The sequence below is a fragment of the Aegilops tauschii genome, chromosome 2 (assembly GCF_002575655.3).
Source record: "Aegilops tauschii subsp. strangulata cultivar AL8/78 chromosome 2, Aet v6.0, whole genome shotgun sequence".
NCBI lineage: Eukaryota > Viridiplantae > Streptophyta > Magnoliopsida > Poales > Poaceae > Aegilops > Aegilops tauschii.
Genome location: NC_053036.3, coordinates 341,522,151 through 341,536,393, shown reverse-complemented (window position 1 = coordinate 341,536,393; position 14,243 = coordinate 341,522,151). Strand labels below are relative to the sequence as shown.

Below are 14,243 nucleotides of genomic sequence, written 5' to 3'. Positions count from 1 at the left end.
AATGTACACCTCCCACAAGTAATGATGGACGTTCGGTTGGTGTGTGATGCCAGCGGCAGCGGGTGCAGGAAGCAGCAACATGAAAGATGGGCGCCAAGGGCCACCGTTCACTCCCTCGTGCGAGCAAGGTGAACGTCGCGTCGCAGCCATGTCCTTGTGTATAGTACTAGGCAGGTGAAGCATTACTCTTAACGTACACTACGTACATAAATTTGACGCATGTTTCCGAGTACACAATCCATTTTATGAGCAACAACCATCACAAGCACGCATACTGCAGAACATACTTGGCATACTACGTTTGATGCTGACAGAACTACAGACAAGAAATCATTGGGGGGGGGGGGGGGGGGGGGGGGGGGGGGGGATACAGATAATAAATTAATCTGCAGAAGATATTTGGCATACTACGTTTAATGCTGATCAAACTACAAATGAGAAATTAATCTGCACACAAAGTACACAATCAGTTTAAGATAAAATATGATTACAAGCACTCAGTAAACCTCTATGTACGTGCCGCCGTGACAAAATATGCCTGTCCTGCAAGAATATAGTGGCAAAAATAAAACTTCAAGTGGATATGTCCGAAAAGGAAAAGGAAACAGTTCCGCTTCCAGTGGTTCTACACAACTCAGGTGTAAGAAGTCGCTTTATTGTGCAACATATATTTATGACTAAAGCCAAACTATTGTCCTACTAGTAAATGCGCACGTGCTTTGGATGTTCAACTAATATAACTAAAACATGATAAATCATTTCTCTTAATGTTCACAAGTGTATATACTTGCATATTCTACGTGATTTCATACCTTGCAATATTATTGTTGAGGTGGAAGAAAACTGTAAAATAAATGTTACTGTGCACGGCACACTTTTTAAGAAAGGCAAGTACATATGAAATTAAACATTTATTACAAGCACAAGAAAATATTAAGCCTACATATGCTCTAAAATTTAAATGGCATGCGTTTCCTTAGTGGCAAGGATGATTTGCTCCAACATACTTGACCAAAGGGCTGTTATATAACTCAATGTTTCTATAAATGTTTTGTGAGCAATTCAACAGCCGATTTGCATCCAAAAATGGCAAGCATTAGTTGTTTTGGTTGAATGAAATGAAATGCTATTGATGGTGGCCCAGTTTTCTTTCGCATCAGGTGTTCCTGAATAACTAAGAATGTAATAACTGTTCCAGGCTGAATGTGTAAAGAAAAAGGTTAATTGATGTGTCGTAGAAGATTTATGGCATCTCCAGGTCATTACATTTTGGACAAGTAGCAACGCAACAAACAAGTATACAAAGCAATCTGCCAGGGAATTAGCGCAGTAGAGTTGCAGTTTAATAGTTATTTCTTGTGGCTACTAGTTTTGAAGGCTAGAGATGCAAAACTTTACAACTTTGATCAGATATTGCTATTCATGGGTTTGTTGCAAGAATTTTGTAATGGTGATTTACAACTCAAAAAAGAGGGACCAACAATTTATTTGTTTGTACAGTGACCAAAATAGCCCTAAGATACTTTGCCAAGAGAACGATATTTACCAATTTGGTCATTACATGCCCATGAATTGACATAAATTTCTGCTAAAAGAAGAACTAAAGAGAGAATGACAATGGAACTTTACGAAAGTTTGGCAATATGCCAAAGGCCAAATCTGATCAAAGATACCAAATTTCTGAAAGGCAAACTTGGGCATCCATGTAATCCAAACCAAACACCACGTGAGGATAGCCAACCAGAAATGCAACCAGAAACACACAATGCTAAGGTCATGAAGCAAACATGCAGGACTTATTGTTTTGTTTCAAGAACTATGGCATAGGCCCTGCAAGAAGTGCATAACACCAACGATTACGAGTCGAACGACTAGTCTAGACTAGTCGCTCGACTAGTCTATGAGTCGCAAACTGGCTGTCGACTCGGTTTCTCGTGTAGACTACTTGTACGAGTCGAGCCAGTCATCGACTAGTCGACGACTAGTCCAGACTAGTCGACATGTTCGAGTCGAACGACTCAAAAAACTGGGGGAGTATAAATATGATGCCTCATCCCGCGGGAGACCTAATCCTTTCTTTCCCCTCCTCACCTGGACGCGCCGCCGGCTGCTGGACGCGCCCGTCGAGCCCTCCTCGCGCCGCCGGCCGCTGGACGCCCGCCGCCGCGGATCTGAAGCTCCACCGTCGCCGGCCCCACGTCGCGGATCTGAAGCTCCACCATCGCCTTCGTCTCGCGCCCCTCCTGCTCCTTCGTCTCGCGCCCCTCCTCGCGCCGCCGGCCCCTCGTGCTCTTCTCCTCTTCAGGCAGGTGAGCCTCAGTGCTGCTCTGCCTCGCTGCTGGACTGCTGGTGCTGCTCTGCCTTGCCCCTCCTTTCTCCTCCTCTTTCTTCTTGGCTTGCCGCTGCTGTTGCTCTGCTCCGCTGCTGGACTGCTGGTGCTGCTCTGCTTGCTGTTGGTGCTGCTCTGCTCGCAGATAGACTGCTGGTGCTGCTGTGCTTGCTGCTAGTTGCTGGTGCTGCTCTGCCTCAGTGACTCCACTTTGCTTGTTTCAATTGTATACTGTACTTGTATACTTATATAGTGTAATACTACATACTACTACTAGGTATTATTAGTTATGTACTGTAAGTTCAGTGCTACAGTACCATGTCGACTAGTCTCGCACTAGTCTAGACTAGTCTATGAGTCTCAACCTTGGAACGACTCGTCGACTCTTCGACTCGTAAACGTTGCATAACACTGATCTCCAGATAGACCAATCAGAAATGCAATCTCTCATGAACCGAGCACTTCTTACCGATTCAGCAACTATGCGCCTATCAACCTAAGTAGTAAGTAGACCATAGAAACATGGTTTATTACTATTTTACAATAAATATAAGTTATATTTACTCGTTATCCTAGGTAGTTTAAAAGTTGTAGTCCATTGTGCAAAGTGCGGACAGTGAACCCAACTAGTTAAAGTAAGTTCTGCAAAATGACACTGCGACAGCCTGGTAACAGTTGCAACACGGTATCATAATCAAGCTCTGACATATTCTTGATACCTATCTATCATACTATAAGTACCAGGACATGCGAAAATGCACATAAACAATGTTATCTGTAGTGCGGTACAATCAAAGAAAACACAATGAAATGTCTTAATTTACTACCATCTCCCCAAAAGAAACAAACAAGGTTAGAGAAAAAAGAAGTCCCAAAAACTTATGCCTTCTTATCATGCATGAAATACGGAGCCTGATGATATACATCAGCATATGTGGGCTTAATGAGGTTCCATAGTGGAATTAGTCATATACTGGAAAAATTAGGATCCGATAGTTTGTATATATTGCCTAGGTATGTCGTGATGTTGCGGCACCATCAGAATGCTGTATTTAAAGAAAACAACTAGAGGAAATTCCATCCATACCTAGCTTTTCTTTGAAATTTTAGGAGAAATACAGTGTAAGTGTCGCCCTGCATCTGCAACATCTTTGATTTCTTGAAGTTGGTCAGCTATATCCTCTAAGAGTTGCAACTGTAACGATTGCCTCCTTTCACTTGCTGCAAGCCTTATCTTGTTTTGTGCACCTTTGATCGCATTCAGACTTTTCCCCAGGAGATCATCTGCGGCAGCTCGATTCTGCAACTTGTCTGCTTGCATTGTTGCATCAGAGAAGCTTCGACCGATCAGGCCTTTAACTGCATAGGAACATGACATCTCATTTTCAGTACCAGTTTCAAATGATTCTGCAACCATAATAGTTTCTTAAAATGAATTGACCTAGGTGTTCAACATGTCATGCTGGTGAAATAACCAAAGCACAGCCAAAATACAATAGGGGTTAAGCATGTCATGCCAGCACACATGGAAAAATATTCGAAAGTAGTTAACAAAATTCAAGAGGATGCAGGTACACATGTATATATCAATATGAGAAACTAGTTGCAACACTTTTTGTGTGGTAAATATGATAAATAATATCCAGTTGACAAAACAAAATTATGCGAGGTAGCATGTGAACTCAAAGCAAAATATCCAATAACCAACATGGTTTTAATAAACTAACATAGCAGCATTTAGGCAAACCAATAAATGAATTGATTGAACCAAGATCAATAAAGATCCAATAATAATCAGCAATCAGGAGAAGTACAAGCAGATTTGTAGCATTATGTTTATCGCAATAGAAAAGAACTTAATCCTGTCACATGCTAGATAGTATAGCAAATATCAACCGAGTTTTATTTCTCCATCTGCAGTCTGCACATACCTTCATTGGAGAGGCAAATATCATCAACAACATGCACATCAAATATATTTGCATCATTGTCGCTTGCCGCAAAATCATGGCAAGTCTTGTCTAGACGCCCACTGTCCACCTCCTGAAATTCATCAGCAGTCAGCTCTTCCATACCTTTCATACCAGCTGCAGCATTAACTTCAACATCACCACCTTGATCCAGACATCGTGCAGATTGGGGCAAGCACAAACTCCGGGCAGATAGGGGGAGAACTACCACCGTCTCCGTGCCATCATCTTCGCATCTATCTGCCCCCAATTTCGATCCGACCACAGGAACTTCTCCAAGTGCCTGAAAAGGCAGACTGTCCTCATTCCCATCCTTAACACGACCCACACGAATGGGCGACACTTGTTGGCGCACGAACTGCTTCTGGAAGCTGAAGACAGAATTATTCCCAGGTTGAACCCCCGCATTCTTATCAACCGATCTGGAAGAGCTTGGCTCGCCCTCTAGAAAGTAACTGTGCGGCGTCATCATCTCCACCTCCTCGTCATCATCATCCCCGGTGAGACCAAGCATCCGCCGGTAGGACTCCACCTCTTTCTGCAAAGACCTGGTCTCGCGCTCCCTCATGAGCAAGATGTCCTTGAGCTCCTCCACCTCATCCTCGTAGAAGGCGCAGCGCTCATCAGAGGTGCGGCGCTGCTGCCGCACCTCCATCTCCAAGGACGATTTCTCCTTCTGCAGACGCAGGATCATCGCCATGGCCTCCTCGGCCGCGGATGCTGCGGCGCTGCGTTCCTTGTCCAGCTCCTGCTGCAGCGCCGAGACGTCATTCCCTTCGTCCACCTCCCGCTTCAGATTCACCCCCTCCTCTTCCTCATCGACGGGCTCGTCTTCGTCCTCCCCCTCGTCCAGGCTGTCGTCGTCGGAGTTGAAGACGAAGGGGAAGCGGGAGCGGAGGGAGAGGAGGAGGGACTCGAGGACGCGGGAGGGGTAGCGGAAGAGGAAGGCGAAGAGGCAGGGGAGGTGCGGGCGGGAGCAGGTGCAGGGGAGGCGGAGGCGGAAGAGCGCGAGGAGGGCGGAGGCCGCGGACGCGGCGGCCGCGGCGCAGAGGAAGGCGTAGACGATGGCGAGGTCGAGGAAGGCGCCGGCCAGCGCCCGCGCCGTCCAGCGCGCGTGCACGCCCGCGACGCCAGGGCAGGGCGCCATCAGCGCATAACGATCGCCCGCCGAATCTGAGAGGATTCCCCCGCCGATTCTTCCACCGGATTCCGGGTGGTTGTTGCTGTTCGGTGGGGAAAGGTGGAGGAGTCCTGCCGTGCCGGGATTTGGCTCCCTTGGCCTCGTCGTTTCCAAGGCGGCTGCGCTGCGCGGGCGGTTGCCGGGCGGCGGGGAAATGGTGGGGGCAGTCGGTGGAATCGCCCGCGCCGACGTGCGGGGTCCACGTCGTGCACCTCGTGCGGCAGGGCTATTTGTTTGGTATCCCGGCGGCCCGGCGCTTCGCTTCGCTTGGCGTCGTTGTTCGGTTGGGCGTTGTCCGGCAGGCAAATTCTGTCAAGCTGTACGCGAGTCGCTTCATTTGGGAAAACCAGGCAGGCAGGGCAAGATTACTGACCTGTACCAAACGTCTAAACTCCAAACCACGGGCCACGGTGTTTTACTTGTTTAGAATTAGATAGACTTCAGGGATGGGAAATGATCGCGTAGAACAGTCCACCGCGACGTCAGTAAGAGCAACTCCAACATCCGACCCAAATGCGACCCAAATGGACACGTTTGGGTCGGCCGCTCGCCCGGCGTTCATCTTGTTTTAGATTTGGGTCGGCGATGCGCCCAACACGCCGACCCATTTCATATCCGCACTCAATTTTTAGAAAAGACCCGCGGTCATAGATCATGCCAGCGGTCATGTCTCATGCCGACACCATGCCAGCGCTGGCATACAATGCCGGCTTTAAAAAATATCACCACACAGTTCATGTCGGCGTACTCGCCAGCGGCCGGCACACACGCCAGCACACAAAAAAGGGATGGGACTTGAGTTCGACCACATCATCGCGGCCCCGTGGTCATGCCAGCACATCTGCCGGCATACAAGAAAAGGATGGCACTCACTGCCATAGATCACTCGTCGTCGAACTTGAGTATGTCGGTATGCATCTTCTCGAACCACGGCCTCTTCCTTGGCGACACGATGTTGAGATCCACCTTCATGATCTCCACCCCTGTCATCATGCTCGCAAGAGCCACTTTTTTCGCCTTGGTCTTGGCGTTGGCGGCCTCGATCTCTAGCATCTTGACTTGCTTCTCCGCCTCCATCTCAAGCATCTTGGATTGCTTCTCCGCGTCCATCTCAAGCCTCCTCCTTTGGATCTCCATGAAGGCGTTCATTTGCTCTTCTTTGTAACGTCGGCGCTCCTCCTCCCTTGAGTCCTTCTTGCTCATCATGCCCTCCACGCTTGCGATCAAGGCGTTCGACGCCACATCCCGCTTGTCCTCCTTCTTGGAGTTGGTCTTCCCCCGTGGCCGTGCCTTCTCGCCGTCCCCAACCTCCTCCACGGCTTGCTTCCCCCCACTCGACTTGAAGACGGCATATTGCGCCTTGAACTTCTCCTCGCCTTTGATGACCCTAAAGCAATGGGAGAGGTTGAAGCACTTGCCATTGTGTTGGACCTTGAATGCCTCCAAAGCTTGAAATGCCTACAAATGTATTTCATGCAAGCGTATTGGCAAATGGTATGCAAATGAACACGCACGCATAAACTTGATGACACAAAAGAGGGCGGCTTGCTAGCATACCATGTCTTGCATGTCGATGCCGCTCGCGGAGCGGGCCTTGACACTCAAGAGTGGCACAAAACTTGTTGCACTCTTGTTGGATCACCCTCCATCGCTTCAAAATGGACACCCACCCGCGCGTGCTTACTATTTGGTACGGCGGAAACTTCTTGCGCTCATGGAACTCACGGTGGACACGAATCTAAAAAGTTGAATGCTTTTGTTCGGCGCCCGTCTTGGGGTCTTGCCCAATGTCTCTCCAACACTCGCAAAGAAGCTTGTCCTCGGCCGCCGTGTATGCCTTGGTCCGCTTGCTCTTGCGCTTCGGCTTCGCCCCGGCGGCTTGGTTGACGAGCTCGTCGTCGAACAAAGGCTCCCCTTCGATGTCGCACTGTTCCTCTTCCTCTTGCCCGTAGTCTTCCGGAAACTCGTGGTCGAGTGGGAAGCCGTCCAGGTCCAGGCCGACCTAATCACGCATGAAGGCCGTCTGATCTTGATCAAAGGTGGACGGCGTGAATGCCCCTCAACCGTCCTGGCTTTGTGTCTCATCGGGATCGTAGCCAGCAGCCGGCACACCACCCTCGAAGATCATGTTCTACATGTAGTCCTCGTCGCCGGAGGCCGGCATTCCGTCGAATAGGTTGCGTGCGCCCGACAGCATGTCGACTGGCATCTGCCGCACGCGTTTCCTCGTGCCTCCGGATGACGAGCCACCGGCAACCGGTGTGGCGTTGAGGTCGATGGGCGCGGGCGCGGGCGTGGAAGGCGCCACCACGCTCACCTCGAGCGAGCACTCCTGATACGTCTCCAACGTATCTATAATTTTTGATTGTTCCATGCTATATTATATTCTGTTTTGAACATTATCGGGCTTTATTATACACTTTTATATTATTTTTAGGACTAACCTATTAACCGGAGGCCCAGCCCAGAATTGATGTTTTTGCCTATTTCAGAGTTTCGCAGAAAAAGAATATCAAACGGAGTCCAAACGGAATGAAACCTTCAGGAACATGATTTTCGGAACGAACGTGATCCAGAGGACTTGGACCCTACGTCAAGAAAGCTACCAGGAGGGCACGAGGTAGGGGGCGCCCTCCACCCTCGTGGGCCCCACGTTGCTCCACCGACGTACTTCTTCCTCCTATATATACCTACGTACCCCCAAACTACCAGATACGGAGCCAAAAACCTAATTCCACCGCCGCAACCTTCTATACCCGTGAGACCCCATCTTGGGGCCTTTTCCGGAGCTCCGCCGGAGGGGGCATCGATCATGGAGGGCTTCTACATCAACACCATAGCCTCTCCGATGATGTGTGTTACCTCAGACCTTCGGGTCCATAGTTATTAGCTAGATGGCTTCTTCTCTCTTTTTGGATCTCAATACAATGTTCTCCCCCTCTCTTGTGGAGATCTATTCGATGTAATCTTCTTTTGCGGTGTGTTTGTTGAGACCGATGAATTGTGGGTTTATGATCAAGTTTATCTATGAACAATATTTGAATCTTCTCTGAATTCTTTTGTGTATGATTGGTTATCTTTGCAAGTCTCTTCGAATTATCAGTTTGGTTTGGCCTACTAGATTGATCTTTCTTGCAATGGGAGAAGTGCTTAGCTTTGGGTTCAATCTTGCGGTGTCCTTTCCCAGTGACAGTAGGGGCAACAAGGCATGTTGGAAATATGCCCTAGAGGCAATAATAAAATGGTTATTATTATATTTCCTTGTTCATGATAATTGTCTATTGTTCATGCTATAATTGTGTTATCCGGAAATCGTAATACATGTGTGAATACATAGACCACAACATGTCCCTAGTGAGCCTCTAGTTGACTAGCTCGTTGATCAACAGATAGTCATGGTTTCCTGACTATGGACATTGGATGTCATTGATAACGGGATCACATCATTAGGAGAATGATGTGATGGACAAGACCCAATCCTAAGCATAGCACAAGATCGTGTAGTTCGTTTGCTATAGCTTTTCCAAATGTCAAGTATCATTTCCTTAGACCATGAGATTGTGCAACTCCCGGATACCATAGGAGTGCTTTGGGTGTGCCAAACGTCACAACGTAACTGGGTGGCTATAAAGGTGCACTACGGGTATCTCCGAAAGTGTCTGTTGGGTTGGCACGAATCGAGACTGGGATTTGTCACTCCGTATGACGGAGAGGTATCTCTGGGCCCACTCGGTAATGCATCATCATAATGAGCTCAATGTGACCAAGTGTTTGGTCACGGGATCATGCATTACGGTACGAGTAAAGTGACTTGCCGGTAACGAGATTGAACAAGGTATTGGGATACCGACGATCAAATCTCGGGCAAGTAACGTACCGATTGACAAAGGGAATTGTATACGGGATTGATTGAATCCTCGACATCGTGGTTCATCCGATGAGATCATCGTGGAACATGTGGGAGCCAACATGGGTATCCAGATCCCGATGTTGGTTATTGACCGGAGAGTCGTCTCGGTCATGTCTGCATGTCTCCCAAACCCGTAGGGTCTACACACTTAAGGTTCGGTGACGCTAGAGTTGTAGAGATATTAGTATGCGGTTAACCGAAAGTTGTTTGGAGTCCCGGATGAGATCCCGGACGTCACGAGGAGTTCAGGAATGGTCCGGAGGTAAAGATTTATATATGGGAAGTCCTATTTTGGCCACCGGAAAATGTTCAGGATTTTTCGGTATTGTACCGGGAAGGTTCTAGAAGGTTCTGAAGTGGGGCCCACCTGCATGGGGGGACCCACATGAACGTGGGTAGTGGGGGCAAGGCCCCACATCCCTGGTCAAGGCGCACCAAGATCCCACCTTAGAAGGAATAAGATCATATCCCGAAGGGATAAGATCAAGATCCCTAAAAAGGGGGGATAACAATCGGTGGGGAAGGGAAATGATGGGATTTATTTCCCCCACCTTTGCCAACGCCCCAATGGACTTGGAGGGCAAGAAACCAGCCCCCTCCACCCCTATATATAGTGGGGAGGCGCATGGGAGCAGCACCCAAGCCCCTGGCACCTCCCTCTCCCTCCCGTGACACCTCTCCTTCTCGCTGAGCTTGGCGAAGCCCTGCCGAGATCCCCGCTGCTTCCACCACCACGCCGTCGTGCTGCTGGATCTCCATCAAGCTCTCCCTTCCCCTTGCTGGATCAAGAAGGAGGAGACGTCTTCCCCAACCGTACGTGTGTTGAACGCGGAGGTGTCGTCCGTTCGGCGCTCGGTCATCGGTGATTTGGATCACGACGAGTACGACTCCATCAACCCCGTTCACTTGAACGCTTCCGCTCATGATCTACAAGGGTATGTAGATGCACTCTTTTCCCTCTCGTTGCTAGAAGACTCCATAGATTGTTCTTGGTGATGCGTAGAAAAATTTTAATTTCTGCAACGATCCCCAACAGTGGCATCATGAGCTAGGTCTATGTGTAGTTTCTATGCACGAGTAGAACACAAACTTGTTGTGGGCGTAGATGTTGTCAATTTTCTTGCCACTACTAGTCTTATCTTGTTTCGGCGGCATCGTGGGATGAAGCGGCCCGGACCGACCTTACACGTACGCTTACGTGAGACAGGTTCGACCGACTGACATGCACTAGTTGCATAAGGTGGCTAGCGGGTGTCTGTCTCTCCCACTTTAGTCGAATCGGATTCGATGAAGAGGGTCCTTATGAAGGGTAAATAGAAGTTGGCATGTCACGTTGTGGTTTTACGTAGGTAAGAAACGTTCTTGCTAGAAACCTATAGAAGCCACGTAAAAACATGCAACAACAATTAGAGGACGTCTAACTTGTTTTTGCAGCATATGCCTTGTGATGTGATATGGCCAAAAGGATGTGATGAATGAAATATATGTGATGTATGAAATATATGAAATACACGGCGGAGACTGCGGGCACCACTCGTCGTCACGAACCCTCGTCAACAAGGCATTCCGCAGCGGGTTCTACTGGCCTACGGTGCTCAACGACGTGACTGAGCTGGTGAAATCCTGCGAGGCCTGTCAATTCCACGCCAAGCAGATCCATCAGCCAGCTTAGGGCCTCCAGACCATCCCGCTCTCGTGGCCATTTGCAGTCTAGGGGCTTGATATCCTAGGCCCGTTCCCTCGAGCGCCTGGGGGCTACCGCTACCTCTACATCGCCATCGACAAGTTCACCAAATGGGCGGAGGTAGAAGCTGTCCGCACCATCCCGGCCGGATCTGCGGTCAAGTTCATCAAGGGTCTCGTGACACGGTTCAGGGTCCCTAATCGCATCATCACCGACAATAGCTCGCAGTTCACTAGCAATCTCTTCAAGACATATTGTGCTAACCTTGGAACGCAGATCTGCCATGCTTCGGTGGCACACCCTAGGAGCAATGGTCAGGACGAACGCGACAACGCGGAGGTCCTGAGAGGCCTCAAGACCAGGACCTTCAAGAAGAAGCTCGAGGCTTGCGGCAGGGGCTGGCACGATGAGCTCCAGTCTGTGCTATGGTCCATCCGCACCACCGCCACCAAGCCAACAGGCGAGACCCCGTTCTTCCTCGTCTACGGAGCAGAAGCGGTTCTCCCTCACGAGGTCAAGCATCGCTCCACGCAGGTCCCGGCGTTTGATGAGGCGCAACAGGACGCCATGCGGGGGATGGACCTCGTACTGGGGGAGGAACGCCGCCGCGAAGCCACGCTTCGCTGCGGCGGTATCACTGTCGCAGCGTCCGCTCCAGGACGCTCGAGGTGGGTGACCTTGTCCTAAGGCAGGTGCTCTCCAGGGAAGGGCTGCATAAGCTTTCACCCATGTGGGAGGGCCTGTTTAAGGTCGCCCACGTCTCCAGGCCCGGCGCCGTGCGCCTGGAGATGCAGGATGGGGTCCCCATCCAGAACGCCTGGAACATCCAGCACCTCCGGAAGTTCTACCCATGAAACAAGGCCCGGCGCCTGTGAAGCAAGGCCCAATGCCTGTGAAGGTCTCCGCTCGTGACACTCTCATGTAATAATGAGTGGGGTTGTACACGCCCCAGAGTCTCAGGAGTGCCGCCCTCGGGCCTCGGGGGCTCCCTCCCACGTCCTAGTGGCAGCACTTAGCTCCGCGCTGGTGAGAAGACTAGACTAGGTGCCGGACGGGGCTTTTCATTATATTTCCGTAGTTGGCTTGCCCCTCTTTAATGAAAATTTGCTTTCTGGTGTTCCTTCCCGGCTTGGTTCCATCGCCTTTTGCCTCCGTTTTTGCCCTCGGATCCTTGTTTTGACCCGTACTCTCCCTCACATGCCTCGCGAGGGGGCTGGACAGGTGCCCTCGTGAGCATTTTTCCTGTTCTTCGCGAGGCACCCTCGCTCGAGCTCGCAAGCTGGCACACCTCTCTCAATCCGTGCCCCTCGGGTACCGCGATGCGAAGCGCTGGGTCGTGGCCGGCTGCGCCTGCGACCAGGGCTCGGAAGAATAAGAGTTTCCTAACGAATTTTTGCAGTTCCTTGACGCCTCCCAAGCCAAGGAGGCCTCACCAGGCACTGGGAAATGCGCGCCTCACGAGGCGGAAACTACTTCGAGTGTGCCAAGCTAAGTTATTTCTACGCACCTACATAAAACGCCGATGCTGCAACGCGACACAGGAACGATAAACATAGCATAGCAACTTGGAAGTCATGGTTCGTTGCATGCCCCTGCGGGGCCCCATACTTGTCTCTCTCTTAATGCAGGAAGAAAAGGAAGAACGAAACAAAAGTGGCGCGTGCCCCCGCAGCAGTTCGCGAGGATGGGCCCATGGCGCTCTCCTGGGCTCAGCCAGACCCCTCCTCGCGCTTCACTGGAGCGCGGCGACGAGATGACCCAATGCCACCCTCGAAACAGGCGCTGCGGCCTAGCGGCTAGTCGTAGCCGCCGCTGCTGGAGCTGTTGCCAGAAGAAGAGCCGCCGTAGCTGGACGACCCATGGCCGACGCCAAGGAAAAGCCCGCCTTCACCCTCGTCGCGGCCGTCGCCGAGGCTGAGCACCTCACCGCCGTCGTTGTCCTTAGGGCAGCACCCCACGCGACGACCATCTTCCCCAAACACCCTCACATAGAGGGTCGCGTTGCCATCCTAATTGAACTGGAGGGTGCACCGCCGGCCCAGGCCGCGCGCGGGCAAACGTCTGCCAGCCGCGGGCCAGGGCTGCGTTTCCCGCAACAGAGACCTCGACCGCGACCCATGAAGCCTTGCTGCAGCAGCCGTCCGCCTGTAGCCAGAGACTGCTTGGACCCGTGGCGGGCAGCTCGCCGGCAAAGAAGCGCAGGAGCTAAAGCCAGGTGCCGGCCGGGTTCTCTGACCACACGGCGAACTCCGGCAGCACCTCCGCCGAGTGGAAGCACGGTCGGGGAGGCCGCGTGACCATGGCGCGCTTCCCTTCATCGACGGTGCTGCCACGACCTGGGTGACTCCCACTGCGCGAAGAGGCGCCGCCGCGGTCGCGAGGGGCCATGGCGGGGGCTGTGGTGTGCTTGCGGGGACGGCCGCGCGCCCTCTTAGGCGGCGGCAAGCCGGGCCCCTCCTGGCGGGCCTTCCTCTTTTCTGCGGTCAAGAACCTCTTTGCAGGCGCCATGGGTGTCGCTGCTAGCGATGAAGCAAGGGAGAAGAAGCGAGCGGAGCAGCAAGGGATGAGCAACAGGGGCTCCGCCCCCGCATCATTTATAGCGGGAGAAGGCCAACCGGCGATCCCCACGATCACATGCAATGACGATTTTTCTCTGCATGCAGCAGGGACTCGTCAAGTCGGGCAGTTGCTGAGGTAGCATGGGGAAGCGGAGACGCCCACGTCCCATCAATTGCCACGCATCAACCGAGGCCGCAGGCTGTTGGGGCCTGCGGCGCACCACACTTGCCCCTTGGCTTCGCCTCGAAGCCAAGTCCGAGCATGCCTTGGGCCCGGGGGATACTGTCGGCGTCCTGGGAACGGGGGTCCCCAGACTTGCGTGCCTGCAGCCCACGGTGTGGCTCCACCAGTGGCCCTGTACGGCCCATCTTCACCAGCAAACACTCAAGACCCTCGCGAGGGGCCAAGCCTCGCGAGGCGGACAATGCAAGACCTCCTCGGGGGCGGCCTCACCAGGCTGGCTCGCGAGGGGCAGAGAGATCAAGGCAAGGGACACCTTGCGAGGTTCCTGTGGCGCAAGCCATGACGACTAGGGCTAGGCGGGCGCCAGCACGCGCAGTGTCCTCGTTTCCTCTTTGGTGCTAAAGAGGCAAGCGCAGGCGAGGAGTCCC

At 51.7% G+C, this 14,243-nt stretch overlaps 1 protein-coding gene and 1 long non-coding RNA gene across 2 annotated transcripts; one reads left to right on the top strand and one right to left on the bottom strand.

Annotated features, from left to right (window-relative positions):
• Nucleotides 1-244: 244 nt before the first annotated feature.
• LOC109734943 (uncharacterized) lies at nucleotides 245-5,872 on the bottom strand. Its single transcript, XM_020294131.4, has 3 exons — nucleotides 4,261-5,872; nucleotides 3,417-3,688; nucleotides 245-543 (listed from the first exon to the last, which is right to left on the bottom strand). The coding sequence occupies exons 1-2, from the start codon at nucleotides 5,444-5,446 to the stop codon at nucleotides 3,417-3,419; spliced, it is 1,458 nt and encodes a 485-aa protein (XP_020149720.1). The 5' UTR covers nucleotides 5,447-5,872; the 3' UTR covers nucleotides 245-543.
• LOC141041674 (uncharacterized) lies at nucleotides 550-8,545 on the top strand. The gene is made up of 2 exons (XR_012202636.1): nucleotides 550-2,309; nucleotides 7,972-8,545. It is a non-coding gene; the product is annotated as an uncharacterized lncRNA (long non-coding RNA).
• Nucleotides 8,546-14,243: the final 5,698 nt, after the last annotated feature.